Below are 23624 nucleotides of genomic sequence, written 5' to 3'. Positions count from 1 at the left end.
CTCCAGAGATCCCTTCCAGCCCTATTATCATTCTGTGATTTTGTGAAACAGCTGAAAACCTCTAGTAGGTGAATCCAGAAGAAAACCATGCTTTTAAAAGTTACATATATGGTGCTTAGGAAAGGGACTTCTGGCGCTCTTTTTAAATGTTACCACAAAATAAACACTAAAATCACTTTCCCAGTACAAAATAGAGTTGTCAGTGTCCACTCCTGATCCCCCCCAGTACTTATCTTTCATTTGCAAATGCACACAAAGGAAGACTCAGAAGTAGCTATAGGTACCCATTATCCTGCATCCACTCCCTGTGTTATGGCTACAGTGCTTACTCTGGAGCACTAAGCTCCAAATGTTAATCCCCGAGAAGCTGATATGCTATCACAGTTGAAAACTGTGAAGCTTGTGCCAGACTTCCAGTTACATCTACAAGGTTATACTGTTCAGTCTTGAAGCTTGGAGAAAACACTGAAGCCAATGGTAAAACACAATAATATGAGAAAAAAGAAGGAAGAAAATTTTGTTTCTCCAGCAAGTGTTGTGTTGTTCCAGGTTTTAATGAACTCCATAAAGCTGATCAATAAACTTCTGAAAGCAGCAATGAGAAGTCCCCCATAAAAACAAGAAAAGCAACATGACTGCTGAACTCAATTTATTTTCTTCCAGATTCATCTGGAGGTCATGAATCAGCTCTTCTCATCAGGAAAAGGTTTACTTCTCTTGCATCTCTGGTTTCCTTTACTTACCCACCTCAGTCCTGTAGGTCATGAAAGGTGGAGCCCACACAGCCTGTCTGATTCATTGATAATCACTCTTGATTATGTTTGCTTCCAGAAAAGATATACATACTAGGAACCAGCATGCTGATGGGTTTGTTAGGTCTGGTTACAAGAATTCTTACAGTGTTTGAAAACTTTGTCATGTTTCCCCTTCAATCTCTCATCTCTTCTTCGTACCCAGCAATTTCACACCACATGGTGAATAGCTATCAATTAGCTTAAGAAAACCAGCAAAAAAAAAAAGAAAAAAAGAAGGTATTTATTTCAAGGAAAAGTAGTCTGCACAAAAAAAAAGAACATTTTAACTCCTTTTCCATCGCACCTTCCTGTTGTACTGTGAAAATGAGCAATACTCAGATGCAATTTCCATAGATTAAAGTAACAGATTTGACATAATAGATAAAATAGATAAAATAGATAAAATAGATAAAAATCCCGCCCCTTTTAAGCCAGTACACAAACACATGATTTTAACAACACCTCAGAAGAGACGAAAGAACATGCAGTGGATTTTATAGGAATGCTATAATCAAGCTTCAATTTTGGGTCCTTGCAATAACACATTAAAATAAGGCATGTTAGTATCTAAATTTTTAAGCCGAGTGGAAGTATGATACCTGTTAATTCTTTCTGAAGATAAATGTTTCTTATTCCTTGGTGGCATTTTATCAAGTCCTAGTTTCTGGAATAAAGCGATCATCTGAGAATCAGATTACATTTAGGACACTTTTCTCCCTTTCACACCAAGAGAGCTTTTTTTTTAAAAAAATTAACACTCAATAAGTGAAAAGATGTAAAATACTAAGGGTGTATAAGCAGGCCACATTTTCTTTTGCTTTGAAGTACACACAAGTTTCCATTTCAGGTGCTGACTAATGATTTCCTCATGCTTTGAGATGGCAATGCCACATTTCTAAAGAAGCACCAGCTGTGAACTTCCATACTGCAGGACTCTATGGATGGGCAAGCTGGGATGAACTGTCACCGGCCTTGCCACCCGGGGCTTACGCCATACCCCGTCAGATGACACTGCCAGTCAGGATCCCAATTCCTCCTCTCTGGAGCAGGTTGCCCTGATTGTAAAAGGGCCAGTACCAAGAACCTGGCGAAGCCTGTGCATTCATCCAACAAGAAAAGACTGGAAGTTCCAGATTTTCACACATCTCTGCCACCACTCAGACGATACTGATTCATATTCATATTTTTTAAGTAAAACACTTGCTGCGACAACTAGCTTAATGGGAGGGGATTCTTGATGCAGCAGAATGCTGCTTTCCTGAGAGCAAGAACAAAACAACACTCTGTAGCTCTGACTCCTATTGAGGAGAAAATATTGATATGAATTGTCATGGCTCATAATTTCGATCATTGTGGATCATAACTACCTCTGCTGAAAATAACTCTATTCAAATTTCAGCATTCCTGCAACTGGGTTTTCTTGCTATTTTTCCCCTAAGTGAAGGAGGACATGGAAAGAACAGGTAATTTTATCCTTCAACATGTGAATATCTAACAAGCAGTAGTTTTGCTACCGAAGTACATCTGAAATAAACAGGCAGTTTACAATTCTCTTTTTAACTTTCCTAAGACAACATATTTGCAAAGCAAATGCTAAGACATTTGTGGGACATGCATGCTTAATATGTTCAGGAAATTCACTTGTCCAAGACAGCTGGATGCACTAAGTAGATTTTGATCTTCAATTCATTTGAATGGCATTCCCCCAGTAAAACTCCTGCCAGGACAGACTCTGAGTAAAGCAACACTAAATAGTTTTTATCTTTTAATTACAACAGCACCACCATTGAAATTTTCAAATACTCTTCCTCCAAGAGGGATTTTAACTTAAAATAACTTTTTTAAGAAGCATAAAGTTTACAAAAATGCCATAAAAGAACAGGAGGCATGGAGCAAAGGGGAATTCTCTGGTTGTGAAATGTAGATTTCATGAAAACTTTTCCAGTGCTGTAACTCCCTGTGAGATCACACTTTGTGTGTGGAGAGCTACTATCTATGAACTGCATTAATTTCAGACAAAAGCCCAAGATGCACCATATGTTAAGTGCACTCTTCATCATACGGCACCCACAGATTTTAATTAAAAAAATCTAGAACATGGAAAGTAGGTCAAATGTAAGCACATGAAAGGGGTAAATAACTCTATAAACAGATTGACCACACAGTATCAATGCATTTCTCCTTAAATGTGTTCTTACCAGAGAAGACATTAGTCAAACAGGGTTCCTTCATAAAACTGGTCCAATTCTGCACCCATGACACCCCTGTTAAGATGTCTGAGCCAGAAATATGGATTACACACCCACCAGTTAGGCTGTACCTGCTCTTGAGATAGAGAGAAGGCTTTTGCCATAGCTTCACATGCACTTTAAATTGGCATAAAATCAGACACTGAAGAGGCTCTCCTCTAGCCCAGCTGCTCCTGCCCACCCCATCCTTGTATTGCTACCATTTTTGTGGGTGTGTTATGAGCCAAGCAATGAATTTATCCAAGTTAAAACCTAGCCCCCCCCAAAATCCCGGGTTTTTTTTAATTTTTTTTTTAATGAAAACTCCATCCTAGACCCAGTTTGTGTTAACCCAGATGCAGGATCACCCTTTTCACTACCAGTGCTACTGTCTGTCCACCTGAGGTGCACAGAAAACTTCAGTCTCAGGCACACAACATCTCACTGAGCCTTTTTGTGAACACTCCTTTGAGCCAGAAAACAAGAGCAGGGCTAAGAGAGCAAACCACATAGCAGCACTCCTGGCAAGCTGTTCATCTTGTTACAGATACCGATACTTCTCTGGGCACCAGAAGGCACTCTGTTTCACTTCCTTCCCTACCCTGCAACCGAGACGTATTGCTATCAACCACATCCTAAACTTTTCACCTCTCAGGTTAGCACCATGATCTGGTTTAGTTGCAAGTTTCGACTAGACTTTGCAGCCACCTGTTAGATCATCTGGTAAACCAAATAGCCAATACGCAATTGCACAGTGAATTCAAAACAATAAATAAATAAATAAAAACCAGTGTACATTAGTGGTGGACATACTAGCTTGGTAGTGGTCAGATGAAGAAATGAAGTGCTGTGGTCAAAACTGTGAAAAAAAACACACTCATAATACAATGTATGGGTTTTTTTGGTTACAGCAGACAGCATAACAGACATCAAAACCACATTTCCGTGTCTGTTTTTTTGTTGTGTGTTTTTTGTTTTTTTTAATGGGTCTCTGGCTGTTTGCTGTGGAGTAATTCTATGGTTTACCAAAATGCAGTCTCTGGGCTTGTTAATTTCATATTTAGTTTGCTAGGTCTATAATCTTGCTAGCCTGTTAAACAAAAAGGTTTCAGGCAAGCATGTATATGAAAAATACTCATTCAAATCTTCACATTTTTACCCACAAAAATACACAGAGGTTGTATCTGGTTTGGTTTATAAGAATCTGTTTTGCACAAACTATTATAATTACTCCTTTTTGTAACAGCAGCTTCCCATGACAATTAGAGACATAGCTGTGCTGCTCTGTTTGCATTAGAAATTTGCCAGAATACAAGAAAGAAAACCTTAAAATCATTGAACTACCTACTGTCTGTTTGCAAACCTGTTTGGGTATAATCATTATCTGTTTTTCACAAAGACAACAGAAAAGGCTGGGGGGGAGGAGGAAGGGAAATGGGTTTGATGACTAGTGGGTAGCTCAGACTGCATTCCCTTTGTACGAGTTTCAGTGAAGATAAAAGAGTAAGTCGGAAAATATTAACCTTTAATATAAAGGGAGGGCAGTTCAAATGACTGATTTCTTTATTGAAATAAGCCAGTTTTCACTACTGTAACACACCATGTTGCGTAGGTGAAAGCAAAGGAAAGAGAAGTGAGAAAGAGGTTATTTTTTAACAGTAACCAACAAGGGATACAGCGACTTTACCATCACAAGCACAACTTCAGCTCATGAACACTGAAGTTAACCTTAAACTAGCTGCAGAACTGCCCCAGAAGATGGAGAAACACTCAGCGCAGTAAAACCTTGCTGACTCTCCGGTTAACAGCACCTGAACCTGTTTGTTCAGTGGTGGTTAAAGCACACCTGTGGGTACTTCAGGCACATTCTTGAACACCAACTACATGCACCAAAAACCACTTCATCTTAACTCTCTACCTGCAAACAAAGTTTTAAAAATAGATGCCATTTTCCGCCAGTGCGGCCCAAAGCAATACAAAATTACTGTCAATATGCACCACAGAACCCACGTAGAGCTCATTTGATATGGTTGTAAACTAGGGCTTCTCCAGCTCTACTGACTAAGCTAGACTGTACACTAAGAGATGTTACAGTCTTGCTAAATTCACAGCTGTTCTGCCTCCAAAATTGGCACCCTTCTGAGGAAGGGTAACCAATAAAGTTAGTGGCAAAGTGATGCTCAGATATAGAAAGTGACCTACTTTATCATTTAAATCCCACTGCTCTACCAAAGTGGAGAAGCACAGCAGTGCTTCAGCGGAGAGCACCAGATATCAAACCTTTCTCCTGCATTATGCTGAAGACAGCCCTCAGACTAGTATTTCTTTTCCGAAGTCCAACTTGCATTTATGCTCAAAAACTGCATTTACAGCTTCCCACACGTGTGGGCTATTCACATGCTGAGGAGTGAAGACTCAACCAAAGCTGTGATCCTCAGTGTGGACTACTAAGCTGGTTTGCCTAATCTTTTGACAGCTCACACTGTCATTACCCTCCTTCAACCTCTGCAACAAATAAATGAAGAGCCTTGCACAGCTTCATTGCCCAATGGGCAGGTAGAAATTCAACTGAGGTTAAATAGAGGCTGGGAAACTAGCCTACTTTAGATCTATACCAAAAGCCTACCTCAGACTAATTCTGCATAAAGCCAGGAGGCACAGAAAGGTTTAACAAACCCTGTATTTTCCCTAGTTTTTCAATATGATTGCTTGTACCAGAGAATCAAGATCCCTGTGTGGCAACCACTGCACATACTGCAACAACCCCACCTCTGGCATTTGCCAAGGTTTGGGCATGCAGGAAGAAGGTAGGGACACGCTACCACAAGGTAAGAAAGTTTGGTTTGGTTTTCCCCAGAAAATCCCACACAGGTAAAACAGTGGTATTATCTCATTTTCCAGATGGAGAACAAAGGAAGAAAATAGATTACCAAGCATAAACTTCCTTAATACAAATCAAAATGTTGACTGCATTCCTGCTGAAAGCTACATCACTAGAGCACACGAATTCCAGCTGGGATGGAAAAGACAGCAGAATTCACATGGGAGCCAAAAGAGGATGAAACTGTCTTGGGAAAGAACACCCTGTCCCAAGCATCTTACAATCTAGAGATAAACACATCCATTTCTAAGTGACTCCCATGTAATAATATCACACCTCCCATTTCTTAACATATCACTCTCCAAAAGCTCTTCTTGGTAAGGGTTATGCTTCAGAATGTAGTATTACTTCCACTTCCCAGGCAGAGAACTGAAGCAGTGAAAGCCAGAGGTGAAGTCTCCAGCAGGTATGTCATGCAGTTTTTAAAAATGCCTAAGCAGACTAGACATGTAATTCAGGCAGAAAGTCAGCAACAGACAGATGCTCAAGAACATTTTCAAGAATTCTTAAGCACAGGGGGACACCTAGCCATACCTGTAAATACATAAATGTACCTTTGCATCTTAAAAAAAAAAAAAAAAAAAAGGCATATCAAATATAAAGACTGGAGCACCACATGAACTTAGTCACTGAAATCCCAAACTACAATCTTCACCCCCTTGCCCCCCCACTCGTCAGCAGACGTGCATAGGAGTTTCCATCTCTAGTACTGAAGCTCCCCATTAACCCTTCTGAGTCCCCTTTCTAGACATGTTCCTAAGAGTCTCTGGCTCAACAAGACCAAGCTCTTCAGCATCCAGTTTACAGCTAAGCCCTGTAAACACCCTCCCCCCTGCAACTCTCCCAACTCAATGCTTCTCCACCCATGTCCCCAGGGAGCTGAGAACCACTGCCAGAATTATTCCCACATAAAATACAGCTGCAGCACATTAAAAAAAAAAAAAAAAAAGGAGGGGCGGGGGCAGGGCACGAGTACCCTATTTAGACTTTGCTTCAGAGATCAGAATAAGTGATAACCATATGCTACCTGCAAATGAATGGGTTGTTTCACTTGATGTTGAGTCAGCTCCAGCTAAAATACCACAGTTGGATTCAGTGAAGCGTCCCCTTACAATGACAGGGGCTGAGCTGCTGTGGTGCAGTGAAATTTTTCCCAAAAAAAAAACAGCCACACCAAAAAAAAAAAAAAAAAAAAAAAGGAGGGGCGGGGGAGTGGTGGAGAACAGATAGACTTCTAACCACTAAACCTAACAGTTTAGTGGTTAAAGAGTTTATTCAAAGCATTATGTACATGACTTTAATTCTTTCTTTACTTCTCCTTCCCACCTCCTAGAAGAACACCCTGTCTAATAGGTTTTTGTGAACTCTGGGAAGGAAATACTCCCAATTCTTCCACTGGAGAAGGGAAGTCACTTTTCCAGTTCCTCCTCAGAATCATCACACATGAAAAACCACCATGGGCTAGAACAAGTAAATGGGTTAGGGGCAGGGACTGGAACCCAGCACAACTCCTTCCAGCTGGCCAGAGTCTCTCCAGGCCGACAGCACAGCATGCATCTCTCCTCTTTCAGCTCTACTGAACTATTGAGGATCTCATGCAAACCAGACAGCTTTCTGCTGGGTATCCTTGTCATTCCCCTGGGAGAGAAGAAACGTGGGTCTCGCTACTAGACAGAAAAGTAGCTTAACTAAGATGAACCAACAGTGCTGCCTTTGCTGGCTTTTTTGTTCATTTTTTTTAAAGAAAAAATCCGCACTACGCTTACAGTTGAAAATAAAGTTTAGACGCCACTCTTCAAAAAGTGATTCTCAGGCTACCAAGCCAAGGCAGCATGTCCTGGCAGCACCAACTTCCATGTTTCAGCCTTCAAGTAGTGAGAGATTTAAGACAGACCCGTCACCTCAACATTTCCCTGTGAGCTACCCTCCATACAGGCTAGACTCCTTTTGCCTGCAAGCTGAATCGTTCCACTCGCCCCACACAGCACAAGCATCGTCCTGGTCAAAGTGGCTCCTCCGAGGTCTCACGGGAAGCCCTTGACAGCATAGTCCAAAAACTAGTACCTGGATCCCCCCCACCACAAGCCCCAGACCACGGGGGCTGCACCTCATCCCACCTGGGAGCTCCCTGCTTTGCTTCACGTTAATACGGAGAGGTATTTCCTGTGCCTACAGATTTTCAGGCTCTGCAGGTTCTGTCGCAGGCTTAAACAAACCTCGTGACCCTTAATATAGTGCATACTCACAGCAGCATTTTTCTTTGAAAATGTGTAAACTAAGATTATCCCAGGATTATTCTCACCCCCACAAAAAGACTTGTTAAAAATCAATGCTTTAGAAGAAATACACACCTAAGTTCCAGTCAGAAAACAGAGCTAAGTAAATAGCAACTAAAAAAAGGACAAAATATCATAATTTCATACATTCACAAGGTCTGTATGTCCATTTGCCTGGAGCCACTTTTGAGAAAAAAAAAAAAGCTGCACATGCAAAGAAGCTGGACGTTTGTATCTGCAAAGGAAAGTCCTACATCTTTCTACAAAGGTAGGCTTTGGATGCATACAGCAACAAGGCTGCTAATGTCAGTTTGAAAAGCATCTCGTACACATGTTTGAAAACTCATCTTCAAGCGGAAACCTACAACCTCAGAAAAAAAAAACACTCCACGTACATGCTCACGGGGGCTCTTTTCTTGTACAATCCTGTGGTGCTGTTGCTCTCTACATCTCTATCTACATGATCAAACCTAAGAACAATTGTCATCCTCAGTCAAACCTGGTTTTTAAAAAAAAATGTCAGAAACAAACCATTCCCCAGAAATTCCCAGGATGCCACAGGCACAGGATTAAGACTTCTTCTTATGCAGCCAATAACTGCAACAGGATGCATGTTTTGGTATCACCAGTCTATAGCGATAAACCAGGGAATGTTGTGACAGGGAAAAGAAATAAGTGTCCTGTAGAGCTGCATGGAATATGTCTTTCCTCTCACACTGTCCACATGAAAGACACATTATTAGCTTTGTTTTCCTTAGTACATGGAAGCAAAAAGATGCAAAGGAAGCAGGATGTCACCCTTGAATGGATTAAATCAAGAGCTTATACACAATTTAATTTTCAAGAGTAACTCCTCCATATTTACACATGGACAAATACAGAACAAGTAACTCTGACATAAAAAGTGCTCTGATGTTTGGAGAAGTCCAGTGTCTCTTCCACGGATTCCGTTTTAAGCAACAAATAAGCAAGAAACCCTCATCAGTGCTTGGATTTTGTTGCTGTTGTAGTTGTTGGACAAGACTGGGAAAGAAAACATACAGTTTGTCCCCAGAAATTAAGAAGTACTGATAAAAATTGTAAATAAGCGACGTGCTCAGACTGCAACAGCTATCTGCAATTAGGACAGAAAGCCTACTGGTTAAATTGAGTATAAGAATACACAATCTAACCTTTGTTAACACAGACACAAATGCATGGGGTGTATTTTATGCACAAAGTCTTTCCAATCTTCTTGTGTTATTCAAACACTATGGACTGATATTTTAAGAAGAGGCATCTACTTTGTATCTAGTCACATGCTTTATAAAATTACAGAAAGCAGACAGTAGCGGTGTTGTAGCTGACTCTCTTTTACACATCAGCAGAGTGCCATCTTTCAAAGGGGGCACTGTGAAAGTGGATGGTTGTCATACAGAGTGAATGGTACTGCAGGGAAATAGGGGACGTGAGAAGAAAACCAATTAATGAGCTTCCTCCAATCATTCCTTGTTCTCTGCCCTCCTCCCTCAAACCAAAAATCCAGCAGAAGTGTTTTGACCAGCTTTGGCCTTATTCTCTTCGCTTTCCTTCTCCAAATGCTATCACAAGACCAGCCCCCCATATTTCCAACTTTTATCTCCAAATACAATTAACAGAGCAGCAGGCAGGAGGACAACTCAAGTATCTTTAGTGTTACCTCCAGCAATCTCTGGGGTGTAAGAACAAAAGAAACTCCACAGCAGTTAAGGCACTGACAGTCCTCATTACACAGTGGACATGGGTTTGGAAGAAGTTCCTCTTCCCACCACGGCAAATACGTATTCATTCAATATTCTGTGATTCACTAGAGCCTCTCATCTAATGATGGACATTAACAAATTAAATCTTAGACCACTCCCCATCATGTAAATATCACCACCATTTCGGAGAGGGAGACAGCGGCACAGAAACACTAAGGAACTTCCATGAAGTGCGGCAGAGTGTGAGCTCGTGGCCAGAGAAACCAAACTGGTAAGTCGTTGTATGCTTTAACTTAAAAACGGCCTCTTCTCCAGATGCGAGGCAGTCCAGCCCCTGCTGGGTAGGCATCTGCAAGCGTCCAGAGCAAGAAACAGAGCAGATCTCAACACTGGCTTTCTCTGCAGACTTATGGTGCTTCACAAAGGATGAGCACTGAACTCACAACCCTTCATCCTGCAGCCACCATAAACACCCAGTGGAGCCCCACATCCCTCTCAAAGCCAAAAGCACAACATAGCTTGGCTCAACTGCTGGATTCAAATGACAAGGTGGAATCTATGCTGCCACTGGCTACCTGGCTGCCAAGGAGCTAGATGGTGGATCGTCCACCTCAAACCCAACGTAGGATCTCCCAAGGCAGACAGGACACCAGTCAGAAACACTGCCAGAGCTACTGCCAGAAACCCGGCCCTGCAGAGCCCTCAGTGAAGCAGCTTTCTTGAAAACACGAGGAGAAGCGTGCCTCCTTCTGCTAGCCTCCATTGGGCTGCACTACAGTTATTTTGCTTCCCCTGCATTTATTAGTAGGAAAGTGGCACATTGTTTTCAAACCGAAGTCCAGAAGTGTTTCAGTTATGAAGCATGGCTGAAAACTCCTTATTCATTTCTGTGAAAGGCTAGAAATGGCAAGGAACAGTTGTCCAAGACAAAAACCTTCCTCAACAACTGCTCCACTTTCCCCAGGTTTTTAAAAGGTAAAGTTTGAGTCAAATGTTAAATATGAGTAATTGGTTTGTGACCAAACAGAAGTTACTGAGACAGGTAAGTTAACTGGATATCCAGATATTTTAACCTCAGTTAGCTAATCTGTGTTATAAGGAACGAGCAAAAATGAAGTTCCATCTCTCCTGCCAAGAAGCAGAGAGACGTGAGAAAGAAAATGAGCGATCAGAACGCCTTCTCTTCCCTTAACTTCCAACTAAAAGCACACTCCAATTTACCTTATGATTGTTGTTAAATAACGCTGTCCTGTTAACGCGGTGAACAATGGCTTCAGCCATTGAGCAACTGTCAAGAAGAACATCCTGCAACTCAGACTTTCCGAACACTGAGGTCTGTGCACCATCACGCAAGCCTCCTCCCACCTGCTGCAAGGGACCACCGTGCAAGCTCAGTGGGCTTCAGGTTACCTGCTCTTCCCCCATCCCCTGCTGAGCCCGTCCTTGTAAGCCCGCACACCCACCGTAACGAGTTGTGAGGAAGGTCTCTGCCTTGAGGACACAGCAGACCCAAGCTGGACCTTTTCGCTGCTGTTCCTGGGTTTAAAATTGCCAGCATTAAATTTCAATAGCATTTGCTATCATTGCCTACAAGTACCACCATGTTTCACTAAATATTTGCAGAGAGCATGTCTTGGCCCTGTTTTGATTTGTTGACTTTGGGTTCGAAGTCGGAAAAGATGAGGAGAAAGGGCCCCCTTGGCTTCCAAAACACTCTTCTGCCATAGCAAAGCTGCATCGCTGGTGATGGCTGCAACTGAAAGACGGGTGATGTCTTAGCAGCAGCCTCACCATGCCTTCTACAGGGTGCAGCTCCATCACCGGCTGCTCAGCCCTTAGACAACCACCGCTCTCTGCAGTGAACCAGGGTGGGGTCAGAGGGGGTGTCTGGCATTTGCAAATTCCCCAAACAACCACGAGACTAAGAGAAGCTACGCACATAAGCAGACAAGAGTAAATACAGGAAAAGTTTATTGTATTTAAGACAGAGGAAAGAGCAGCACTTTCAAAAAATTAAACACTCTCAGTGATCATCCACACACCATGCGCACGGTACACAACATGACAGATGCCAAACAAAACCTAGCGACAGGACCTATTGTTATGCAGATTCTTTATAGCATGAAGGGGACAGATTTTGACTTCTGCTCAACTCTGAGATGCTCTGCTGAGGTTCTTAAGCAAACAGAAGAAAAAAAGAAAAGCATGCGTTCTTATTGCCAATGTTCCAAAACCCAAACATAACAGTGAAATGTTTTTCTGCCTTGAAGAAGTTGAACTTCATCCAGTAAATGTCAGAAACCTCTGGTAGTATAACATCCTGCAGAGAAACTATTTAAGTAGACCAAAAGAGAAACGCCAGGTTAGAAGACCTCCACTCCAAACCATGTCTCATGTTTCCTGTCCTTCTAACACAGAAAGGGGAGTATCTGTGCCATCTTATGATATATAATCCATAAAACCCTAGCAAGCAATTCCAGAAAGAATATGTATGTAATTTTAATTTGGTATTATTTTTTCTTAGGAAAGTACACCTCACACATTTTCCAAGAATAGGAAATTATGACAAAAGTTGTCAGCTGTATCTCATACTCAGCTCCCTTAACTTTATCACGAATCTTAGGACATTTCACTCTTTACTTGCGAAAAACGATTATGGAAGAATTCTGCAGGAAAAACTGAGAAGCACGATCCAAGCGCAGTTTGACAGCTCAAAATTAGAAAGGAAATAAAAAGAGCCCCAAATTTATTATTTATTTTCATGATTAATTTCAGTCAATCTCATTATTTTCTGGGGACTGGAATGATTTCACATTTGGAGTTGGCAATACAGCATACCATACAAATACATAACCATAAAGAGACCAATTCAAATTTACTGTGGAGACTGTAACTTTGACTTGCCTGATATTTGCACATTTAAACGTCTTAGCCATAACTCGAGAGTGTTCAATACCAGAGCATTACGTTCCTGTCCTGAGCTAGGAAAGATGACTCCTTATTTCTAAATTCTATCCACATGGACAAGAAAGCACTATTTAGAGTTCTGGTTACTACTTGAGACACATTGCGGTTTTATTTAAAAAAAAAAAAAAATTATGGACACCCGCTTTTGACATCGAGCCAAAATGCTTCCTGCTACTCTGACTACAGAGTACGCACCACCACTAAGATAAACAGTGTCAAGGGAAAAAATTTACAGAAGAAGTATACTTCAAGGTACCAGTCACCTTGAACCAAGACAAAAGCTGTAAAAATATACAGATAAACAGAGAGACAAATAGGTATTCTTAAAACTACTTCATATTTTTGCGTTTTAAAGTAAGGACTAATTTTTAACTCAAACATTCGATTTCTTCATAGCATACCATTTCTTCAGTATACACAGGTTTTCAGCTTCAAGTGTACTGTCATCTGTTAGTTAACGCAAGTATCGGTTTATACATCCTGTGTTTCACATTATCATCTTTGTTCTGCGCCCGCTGTGCCTTGTGGCTAAATAGGTTTTCTGAAAGTCAGTGGCAACAGATGTGCTCAATCTGCAGACAGCAAAAGAAATTACTTCTGTAACAATTATAATCGCACTGTTCACAAACTGGCCCACATCTGTGATAAACTTAGTTCTGTATTACATCTGTGAATAGTACATCACTTCTACTCCTTTAAAAAAAAAAAAAGTAAGAACCAAATTGATAACTCCAAATTCTCAATATTTGACAGCCTCAGTGTCAAGAGTCACAAAATGTGTTTGCTGGCTTTGAGTCCGTGTTACACATCGTGATTGACCTGTGTGAGGACTCCCTTTGCTGTCTGTAACAGCAACCAAAATCAGAATGCCTGCCTCGAGGAGCTTACAATAGCAGTTATTTCACTTCCGAATCCCTACGCTTAAAGTTATTTCAGTTGTCGAGCCAAGCAGCCAAACATTTTCAAGCCAGATTTACAATCGCCTCTGCAGCCTTAATTCCACATTCCTAATGTCTATTTTGTGCGCTGAGACAAGGTCCTCTGGGAAAACCGGTAACGAGATCAGAGAGTGTAGAGCTAAAAACTGCCACCATGATGCACACACACAGCGGGACAGGAGTAAGCTTACACAAATGCTGTAAAGTTTGGGTACCCCGAGACCTCACTTTGAAACCTACTTGCAAGTGAGTGCTTCTTTTCCCCGCGCTTTGGCACTTCTTTCTGGTCCCCCCCTCCCCAGAAGAAGGCAAATCTGCACCACACCAAAATGGTGCAAAAGCTGTGATACACGAAATGGTGACACAGCGTCCCTCTCCTGGCTGGTAGGAAGTTCTGACCCTTCAGCAGGAGCCTTATGCTCTGTCCAGCTGCGGACAGAGGACCACGTCCCTCCTCCCTCTCCCCCATCACTGCCCTAAAGGGGCTGGGGGCTCGTGACAGAAGGGTGCCACTTGTCACAAAGAGAAAAGGCAAAGGAGTTTCTTGCATTAAAAAAAAAAAAAAGTAAAATATACATATATTTATATTTTAATGCATTTTTTTATATATCTGCAAGATTTTTTTTTACTGGGGAAGGCGCTACGCAACCCCAAACACAGGGTCACCACTGTCCCTCGCTGTAATTACAAAAACTCACAGTCAGTGAGGCAGTATCACGGCAATTAGCATCTTTCAAAGACAGAGAAACCCTTTTATGTTTAGGCACTGTGGAGCACAGCTTTTTGCCAGTAAAAACAAGAGCGTATGTCTTAATTTAAAAGTTTGCTCAGCACGTTTTGTGCTACTTCCTGCGTCTTGAGCATCTGTCTGAACTGCCAACAAAGCAAGTGGGGGAAAACACCACTTTCCTTCGCTTGTGAACAGCAAAACCAGGGTGAAATAGACGTTCCTGTCCTCATGCACGTTATTCTGCAGTTGCAGGGGGAGAGGTTATTTCAACAGCAACTCGAGGAGAAGCGCCAACAGCAAGCTCCCCAGTAATTAAGAGGACCTCTCCACAGAAAGGCTGTGTTAAGACGTGTACCGTGAGGAAAAGCAAGCACAGAACCTCGTTTCAGAACTTAGCAGTTATTACCAAGTAAAAGGTTTCTGGTTTAACTGCAGAATAATACATTTTCTAACTTTTCATAAGCTTCTAAGCTTTTCTGCTGGCTTCAGAGGCTAAATAACCTAAAACTGGGACAAACAAGCCTCAGTTGTCAAACTGATTTGACAACCTATTTTTTACGTTTCGCGACTTTGATGGAAAAGCCACTTGTTTTTCTCTTCCTCCTTAATAGTCCTGTGTGAGCTACAGTCTTCAAAATTTCACTTCTAATCTCTCTCATTTTGAAGTTTTCCAGTTCAGTCCTGACTACCCACTGCCTGTATCTCTATTAAATCTTTCCTACTGTTTATAATGAAAAACAAATTCAGCCTGTATAATTTTAGCTGGCTCTCCAGCTATTCTTCAAACAGAAGACAATATACACTCAACTACTGACTGTGTTAAAAAAAAATAAATGTGCACACATGCATGCATGCACACTCATGCCAAGACCAGCTCACTGCCAAAAAAAAAAAAAAAAAAAAAAAAAATTTTTCCAAAACAATATACACTCAACTACTGACTGTGTTAAAAAAAAATAAATGTGCACACATGCATGCATGCACACTCATGCCAAGACCAGCTCACTGCCAAAAAAAAAAAAAAAAAAAAAAAGGTATTTTTCCAGTACAAAGATAACGCATAAACAAACCAATTCTCTGTGATATATGTGTTTTAAGACCATGAAGATGAAAACCAGTCAAAACTCTGCCTGAAATTAAACAAATTGATTCCCATCTTTACCCCTTTACCAAAATAATTTACTAAGGCTTAAGAAGCAAGCAGACTCAGGGCTGGGATGTCACACAGACCATATATTAACTCAGTAGGCAATAAATCTCCCCTTACTCTCCATACTACTTTCTTAAATAGCTCACTATAAAGCCCCAACCTAATTAAAAACAGCTTTCTCGGCAACAGTGGCCTTGATTTCACTTATTTACACATTAACTGCAGCCTCCGTTTGGCCAATCCAGTCTATTCCCCGTACCACGCAGGGCCTTTTATCTGCCCTGGACAGCATTTTCTCCAGCAGATGAAGTAGATGCCGATTGATTTGCTGTCGAGCATGGTAAATTAATAGCAACAAATTGCTGAGGGCCCCATCTCGCTGCTCCACCATGCTTCGGCAGTTTTGCTTTATTTGCTCCATGATGGGCAGCAGTCAGGCCTCTTCAAGTCAATTTCTTCTTAACAACCTGCAATACTTTTCAATGGCGAAAATAGAGCCGTTCCTTGTAAGTCAGAAATCAATATCCTATTGCCCTTAGAAAATGCTAAACAAGCAGTATTGGCAATCCACTTGGTACTGGAGGGTATCAGATATAATGCAAATCCATACTGCTTCCCTCCTCGTAGTTATTACAGTTTGCTAAAAGGTTCCTAATGCCATTTATCATCATTTACCATCAACTGCTGCAGCTATGATTATGATATCCTATCAGCTAGCAGAGCCCTTTCATTTCTATCCAATTAATATTTTAGCAGCACTCAAATGGTTGTTGCCCAAGTCTTGTAATAAAATTTACATGGATCGGGCAGATTTTTTTTTTTTTTAACTGTGATCTTAAAAAGTCGTTTCATTTATTTTTTAATACTCAGCTTCTTAAAAAGATCAGAATTTTCTTTCAAAAACGCTGAAATCCAACATTCTAGCATGCGACTTAGTTCAAAGACAGAGGTCTAACCAAAAAGAGCGACTGAGAATTTACGTATTACCACCTCCAAAAAACATAATCAGAGTAAAAAGTGGATGATGTATCCTATTTATGCTTTCCATCAGTCCCATTCACAAATATCTGTTGTCTGTAGCCAAATACAGACACTTATTTTAAGCGATAATTGCAATTCTGAATTAAAACCTTCAGCAAGCATGTTTGATTACAGCAATTTAAATAAACTGTTTACCATAACATTAAAACAGCCTAATTTCAGAAATTAAACCAAATGACCACCACCACCAAGTAGGAACACTCTATTAGAAACACAGATCAGCACATCAACTCTTCATTCAAAAACTATCCACTGAGCCTCTTAAAAAAAAATGTTAAAAAAGCAACTTCATAAGAAATGGGCATCTTCAGACCACACTCAAGTGTTCATATTTATGCTAATATGGAAATTTAATACTGTAGGGAAGTATCTGTTCGTACTGCGACCCAAAACCCCTCAGCTCAATGCCTTCTTTTTTTTTTTGCTGTTGTACCATGTCTATTTTGAAGCTCTATTGATCCTAGAACAGAATATCAAAAATTAGCTTACTATTTTAGGCTGTAACACCACATGTCACAACATACCCCACACTTGTCTTTAAAAAAAAAAATACAAATGACTAATTCTACCAGTCTAATGCTATTTACTCAGTTACCAAAATTTAAATTAATTATGTTCTCAAACATAATTGTTAAAAATTGGCAACATTATGCAGGCTTAATTAAGATTAAATCCAATTTACTAAATGTACTTTAATTGGTACTAATTACATTAGCTTTCCTTTCAGAATGACAAATTCCCCATAGGTTTCACTTTAATAGTCTTCTATCAAAATCAACACAGGATGACTGATGATGAGCATCCACAGGCACACTGACTACCGCTGCTCCCTGCGCGTTTATCCTTTTATCAATTTGCTAAGTCACAGAGTCATGACTCCATCACAGCCATCATTTTCTGTTCCAGTGAAAAATTTCTCTAAAAATAAATACTCTGTGGCTGGGAGCAGCCAAGAGGAACAGAAGCTTTAACAGAAAAATACACAAAGGTTTCAAATATCAGGGCCACCAATTACTAGGGTACTTCCAAGGACTCCAGGGAGTCCTGCTCTTGAACCCTTTGAGACGCAAATCTAATAAGTGAATAAGCCTAACCTGATCTTGAAAACTAGGCCCAATTACGCCGAAGGGCAACTTCACTGCATTATTGCCTGCTTTCCATTACAAGGGCATCCAGCGAGTACATCTGGAAAAGAACCTGAGAGGAACCAAGGCTGTCTGCCCAGAAAAACAAATAAAGACAGATATGCCTCTGTGCTAAAGTGAAAAAAAGAAAGAAAATATAATAAGTAGGTGGTTTGCAGGGCTGTCTGTATTTCATAATGTGATAAACTGCCCTCAGGATTTTTGATATGATTGAATTTAGAAAGCTTGGGGGGGGGTGGGAGGAGCGCAAAGGGGGGAAAAAAAAAAAAAAAAAAGGTGAATCACTCAATTGCAGCCGAGTAAAATTCAAAGATGGGAGAGGAAGAGAAGGGAATTTAAGCTGGAAGACTAAAAAACCTTGATGCGCATCAAATGAAGCAATCAACGCTATCTATATAATGTATCAAATTGGACCCTAATGATGTGATCATAAAGCAAGACTGGAAATATTTTGCAGTTGCTGAAGCAAATGCAGAAAGGAAAAACAAAACAAAACAAAAACAAGCCGCTGTGGCAATAGGGGAGACGTGAGAGAGATTAAATTGATATCAGATTTAAGAATGATAGCGAACAAGTTTCTTAGCCACGGCTAATTTGAATCAACGTCTGACAAAATACTTAAATGTTTTGCATGAGAGTACAATCCTAAACTACTAATTTGAACAGACTGAACTGTAATGGAAAAAGGTGTTTAATTAAAACGTAGTTTTTTGTAATCCCCACACTTAGTTGTAACTACGTATTTAATTTCTCCAGAATATCACTGACGACTCTATCACCATAACTGTATATAATTTCTGAAGTACAGCATTTAGAAATTAAAAGTTAAAAGGGTTTTTGCTGGGGGGGGGGGTTTCCCCCTCACTTAAAACAATTTAATTACACATTGCACTTCCAAGCAGGTTTTGTCTCACAGAATTTTGTGCAGTCAATGTAAGTCTACACACAGCTAATTGCTGTAAAAACAAGGGTACGTAGAAACATAAACAAGTTTGACTGCTATGCCTGCTTTCAAACGCCTGTAAGAATTTGCTACATAGGTGGCCTGTAAGGACTCTGGTCTTTGTGAATTGTTTCCACATCTACTACTTTACTGTTTGGATGGAGGGTTTGGCGGTTTTTTCTTTTTTTTTTTTTTTTCTTTTTTTTTATTTTTAAATGGGACTTGAAACAATCTGTCTATTCATTAGAGAACAGACGCAACACCTCTGAGAGTCACTGGCCAGTCTTTTACCAGCACTCGCGACCTGAATCAGGTCCAGAGAGTCACCAGGTACATATCTACAACCTGATCAGCTGCAACCACAGCCTTCTCCTCTCAACCGTTTGTTAAACGCACTTGTTTGAGTCTTCATGGTTAGGCACCTGCGAGGAGGTTATCGGAATTCAATAGGTCCATGTATACGCCTGTAAAATAACATGTATGTACAAGGCTCCACAAGTTTGGAGATGCGGATGCAAAATGCTTTTGAGGCGGGAAATCTCACCGTCTTCATATTTGCATGCCATCTAGCGCGCATGGTCCTAATCAGAACTGTGGCACTGGGATGCTAATGGAATACAAAATATAATAAACAACATGAAAAAAAACATTTGACTTGTATGTCTGCTCTCAACAAGATAAAGAAATCCTATTTCTACAACCCAGAGAAGTTCCAAATCCCTAACTTTGAACAGAAATGCGTACAAACCAATTTTCAGATGGTCTTTCTTCTCCCATCCAACCATTCCTTTATTTCTGCAGTTTACACTCCACAGCAACGCTGGCGAATTGCTCAACCGTTTGCTAAAATGAGTTGTCAGTATTAAACTCCGCCATATAAAAAGTTCCCTCACTGGAAAAGAGGTCAGATGTTTAATTCATTCTCCTCCAGAGAAGGTTAAAAACACACATTACCGAATAAGAAACTCTGATTTACACTACCATGCTCCATCTGACTAATCTCCTGCTAATCTTGGCCTAAGTGCTAGACTTCAAGACACAAAACCAAGCATGCTAACATCCTCACAGAATGCTCATTTACTCTTTGTGTTTGAGATGCTGAGCCACTGTTTTTTGGACAAAGGTCCAAGTAAGCAGCCGGAGGGAAGCAGGAACATGGCTGTGCATCAACTGCTTTTGTAGCTCCAGCTTAAATCAGTCCAGGTTAACGAAAGAGAGAGAAGTCTTTCTCCGCACACAAATACAAATCCCTCCACACCTAATATGCGTTTGCGACGTAGCTATCATCCCAAAAAGCAAATCCAAAAGGTTCGAGGTCAGATGGATCTGACGCACACACATCCCCCCTCCCCGCACGGCGTAGGACCGCCTGCGTGTGCGGGCATTGCCTGTGGACAGTCAACCAAACAATGCACAACTGGTAGCCAAGACCATAAACCACATACCACACCTAAGACAGACCGTTTCAGGGCCAGGTTAGGTACAAAAAAAAATTTCCAGTGCACTCAAGCCCCCAGTTAAAGCAAGTCATGCAGAATACACACCTGCTGTAAGACTGATGGGAGAAATCACAGAGCATTCTTATACAATGCAAAGTATCTACCTACCTGCTTATGCATCTCTATATTCAGCCCATAGGACATCTCGTAATACTGAGAAAGAAGAAAATTATTCCATTAGACCTTGCAGTTGTGAAAACCATTCCAAAATTCACTTTGACTCAAACGTTATCTGTACAAAGACACACAGACCCAAACATTTACTGGCCTTGAATAGCTCAGAGACATTCAAAAAAGCACGTCACAGTAACCCTTTGTTTGTTTGGTTTTTTTTTTTCTTTTTTGCTTTATCTACATTGCTTCGTGTCAAATTTATAAGGAACAGCCATGAACCAAGCAAAAAAACAGTCAACAAAAAAAAAAAAATATCACAAAACATAACCATAACCAGAGTTAAATATTAGAAACAGAAAAAAAGCCACACAGAAAATGCTCAAGATTTTATTCCCTAGCACACATAAAAGACGCCAAAAAAACTGCCCAAAGTGCTTGAAGCCAGACACACACATAAATCAGCAACATCTAACAGACCGGTTATTCAATATTTTAAATTAAAAACACAAAAAAGCTACAATTAAATTGCAGGGATGCAAAAAATAAAAGAGCATGGAAATTCAGAGCTAAAGCAGACACACCAATCTAAGTACATCCTGTTGTGCCCGAGTACCGCGGGGAACTCAATTCAATGCATAACGTTAGTACCAAGCAATCCCCAAGACTTATACATATCAGGCATGAAAAAGACAACTGTGAGCCTTAACATTTGCTTGTTCTCTTGGTTAAGAATTTTCGAAGGTTATTTACTCCTTTTGCAAACACAGAAGTGTCATTTGTCAGGTACACATGGAAAACGGCTACTACTTCATAGCTGTACAAAAGAGCAGATAGCAAGAGCTACTCTGGAGTTATCATGATCCATCACGCAATTATGTATTTAGAGATGTCTTCCTGTGCACGTTACTCAACCAGGCAGACCACAGCCATTGAGGAAATCCCTTTCACAGCTGAGATACCTGCCATTCTGAATTTAGTGAAACAACGAACCAGCTGCCCAGGTGCAACAGCTCTTCTAAGGAAGCGGGATTCTGGCTTGTACGCGTACAATTTTGGCTTAGTCCCCTCACAGAAAAAAAAAAATAAAAAAATTATCCAGAATCTTTTTACAGAGACATGATCATTGGGAAAAGTCAGCAAAAGCGAAAACATCATCCCCAGGTACGCTATAAAAGTTGTACAGGGCTTTAAAGGACTGACAAGTAGCCTGCTAGCACTGGAAGAAATATCCCCAATTGCTTAAAACGTTAAAAAGCAGGTTTCACGTGGAAAGTAACTGCTGCAAACAAATTACAAACCCCTGAAACTAAGGATTTATAATGGAAGCACTGATGCAAACTCAACAACAGCAGCACTACTATAATCTTTCTGTTCGCCTCCAGCAATCCAAATGTATTTCGGTCTCAGTATACCAAGCTAATAGACATTTTGAATTTGTTATGCAGCTTGCTTACCATGACATAATGTCGCTGCATCTCTGTCTTCTCACTGGCCAGCTTTTCACATTCTAGCTTTAAACTGTTCAAGACACAAAAAGAAAAAAAGCATGGGTACTTCGTAACACAAAACCGACATTCTTCTCAGGACAGGTTACTCCCCTTTTCAAGCATTTCTCCAACACACAGAAATGTGCATTCCAGCTCTTGCTTAGGAGTTCAGGGTGGGGTTTGTACTTTTCCTCTTTCAAGAGAATACTGTGCAACATCCTCATCTCCTAAGCAAACCGCTAACAGTAAACAGGAGAGTAATTTCCACACACACACAAAAAAATAATTAAAAAAAAACCTCAACAAAACACCACAACACTGGTTGTTGCAGAAGAAGCACGCAGGGGTTGGTACCTATAAGAAGGTGGAGAAGCTACTTACAAATCCACAATTTGGATTTCGGAGTTTTTATTTGAATGAGTTTTAGAAACACCTCCTTGTTTTCACTTAACCCGCCAAGGAAACAAACGCATATCACGACTTCGAGGAACAAAAAGTTGCTGGATTTTATATATATACATATGTGAAAAATTTTTCTTTTTTTTTTTTTGCTGTTACTGATGACAGAACTGCCAGGAAAAACCCTGCAGGTAATTTAAGGAATACCGTGGTAAACACCAACACCTCTCCGCTGGTTCCTCTGTTTGTTTTCAGAAGAACGCTAACCAATCCTGCCAGAAGTCACTTGTCACTTTGAGGACACAGCGCTCTTCCACCTCAGGATAATGAAATAGCTCGCCGCCTCACTTCCAGGTTATCAGCACTTGACATGTCAATGAAAGGCGCGAGGGGGCCGAGCCAAGGCAAGATGCGCGTCCCGAGCGGCATTTTGAAGAAAAGCAGAGGATGAGCCCAGCCAGCCACCTTATTTTTCCCACCGAACACCCCCCCCCAAAAAATTGTAATAATTAAGAAAAAAAAAAACAAAACCCACCACACACACCAAAAAAAAAAAAATTAAAAAAAGGCAAAAAACCCCAAACAACCGTAAACCCGAGTGTGGGGAAAAAGCTGAAAAATCAGCCCGCACCGTTTGGGTCGGGGCTCCGGTGAAACCCCCGGCCCCGGCGGGATGCGGAGGGTCCGTCGGGGCAGCGCCCGCCCCGGGTGGGTCCCGCCCAGTGCCTCGGGCTCCGTCGGGGGGTGCCCGTAGCCCCTGCCCCGCCGGGCAGCGGAAAGCGGCGAGAGGCGCGGAGCCGGACGAAAAGTCGGCAAGCGTTACCTGTGGTACTGAGCCTGCAAAAACTGAAACTCCTCCTTAATCCGATCGCAGGACTCGGAAATGGTGAATTTAAAGGGCTGCGCTGGCTGGTGAGGAGCCTGCAAGCAAGCAAGCAACAGCGGGTCTTTTAATCGCCCCCTTCTCTCTCGCCCGCCCGCCCGCCACCCCCTGCCCGCCCGCCGCGGCCCTGACACCCGGGGCTCGGCGGAGGCGCAGCCCGCGGACACCCCCCGCCCCGCGCGATGCCCGGAGCGCCCCGGGCTGCTGCCCCGACGGGGCCACCGGCGGTGCGGGGCCGCCGCGGGGGGAGGCGTCGCCGGCTCTGACACCCCCCTCCCTTCTCCCCCCCCCCTCCCCGCTCCCCGCACCGGCGGGAAGCGGTGCGGGCGCCGGGACCTGCGGGCACCCTGCGGGGGCAACTCGTCAGAGCAAAGCCCAGCCCGGGGCGGCGGCGGCGGGCGCGGCGGACAACAATAAGAAAATGGCTA

General features: G+C 41.6%; 1 protein-coding gene across 1 annotated transcript in view; it reads right to left on the bottom strand.

Annotated features, from left to right (window-relative positions):
• Positions 1-23269, bottom strand: part of TLE4 (transducin like enhancer of split 4) — a 99121-nt gene extending 75852 nt beyond the window's left edge. The window contains exons 1-3 of the mRNA XM_014942659.1: positions 23137-23269; positions 21882-21945; positions 20422-20466 (exon numbers count right to left, since the gene is read on the bottom strand). Of these exons, the coding sequence (XP_014798145.1) occupies positions 20422-20466; positions 21882-21902 (66 nt within the window). The 5' untranslated portion in view covers positions 21903-21945; positions 23137-23269. The remainder of the gene's footprint in view (positions 1-20421; positions 20467-21881; positions 21946-23136) is intronic.
• Between the last annotated feature and the right edge of the window lie 355 nt (positions 23270-23624).

This window comes from Calidris pugnax, unplaced genomic scaffold (assembly GCF_001431845.1).
Source record: "Calidris pugnax isolate Ruff unplaced genomic scaffold, ASM143184v1 scaffold109, whole genome shotgun sequence".
In the NCBI taxonomy this organism is placed as follows: Eukaryota; Metazoa; Chordata; class Aves; order Charadriiformes; family Scolopacidae; genus Calidris; species Calidris pugnax.
This window is presented reverse-complemented; position numbering and strand designations above follow the sequence as displayed.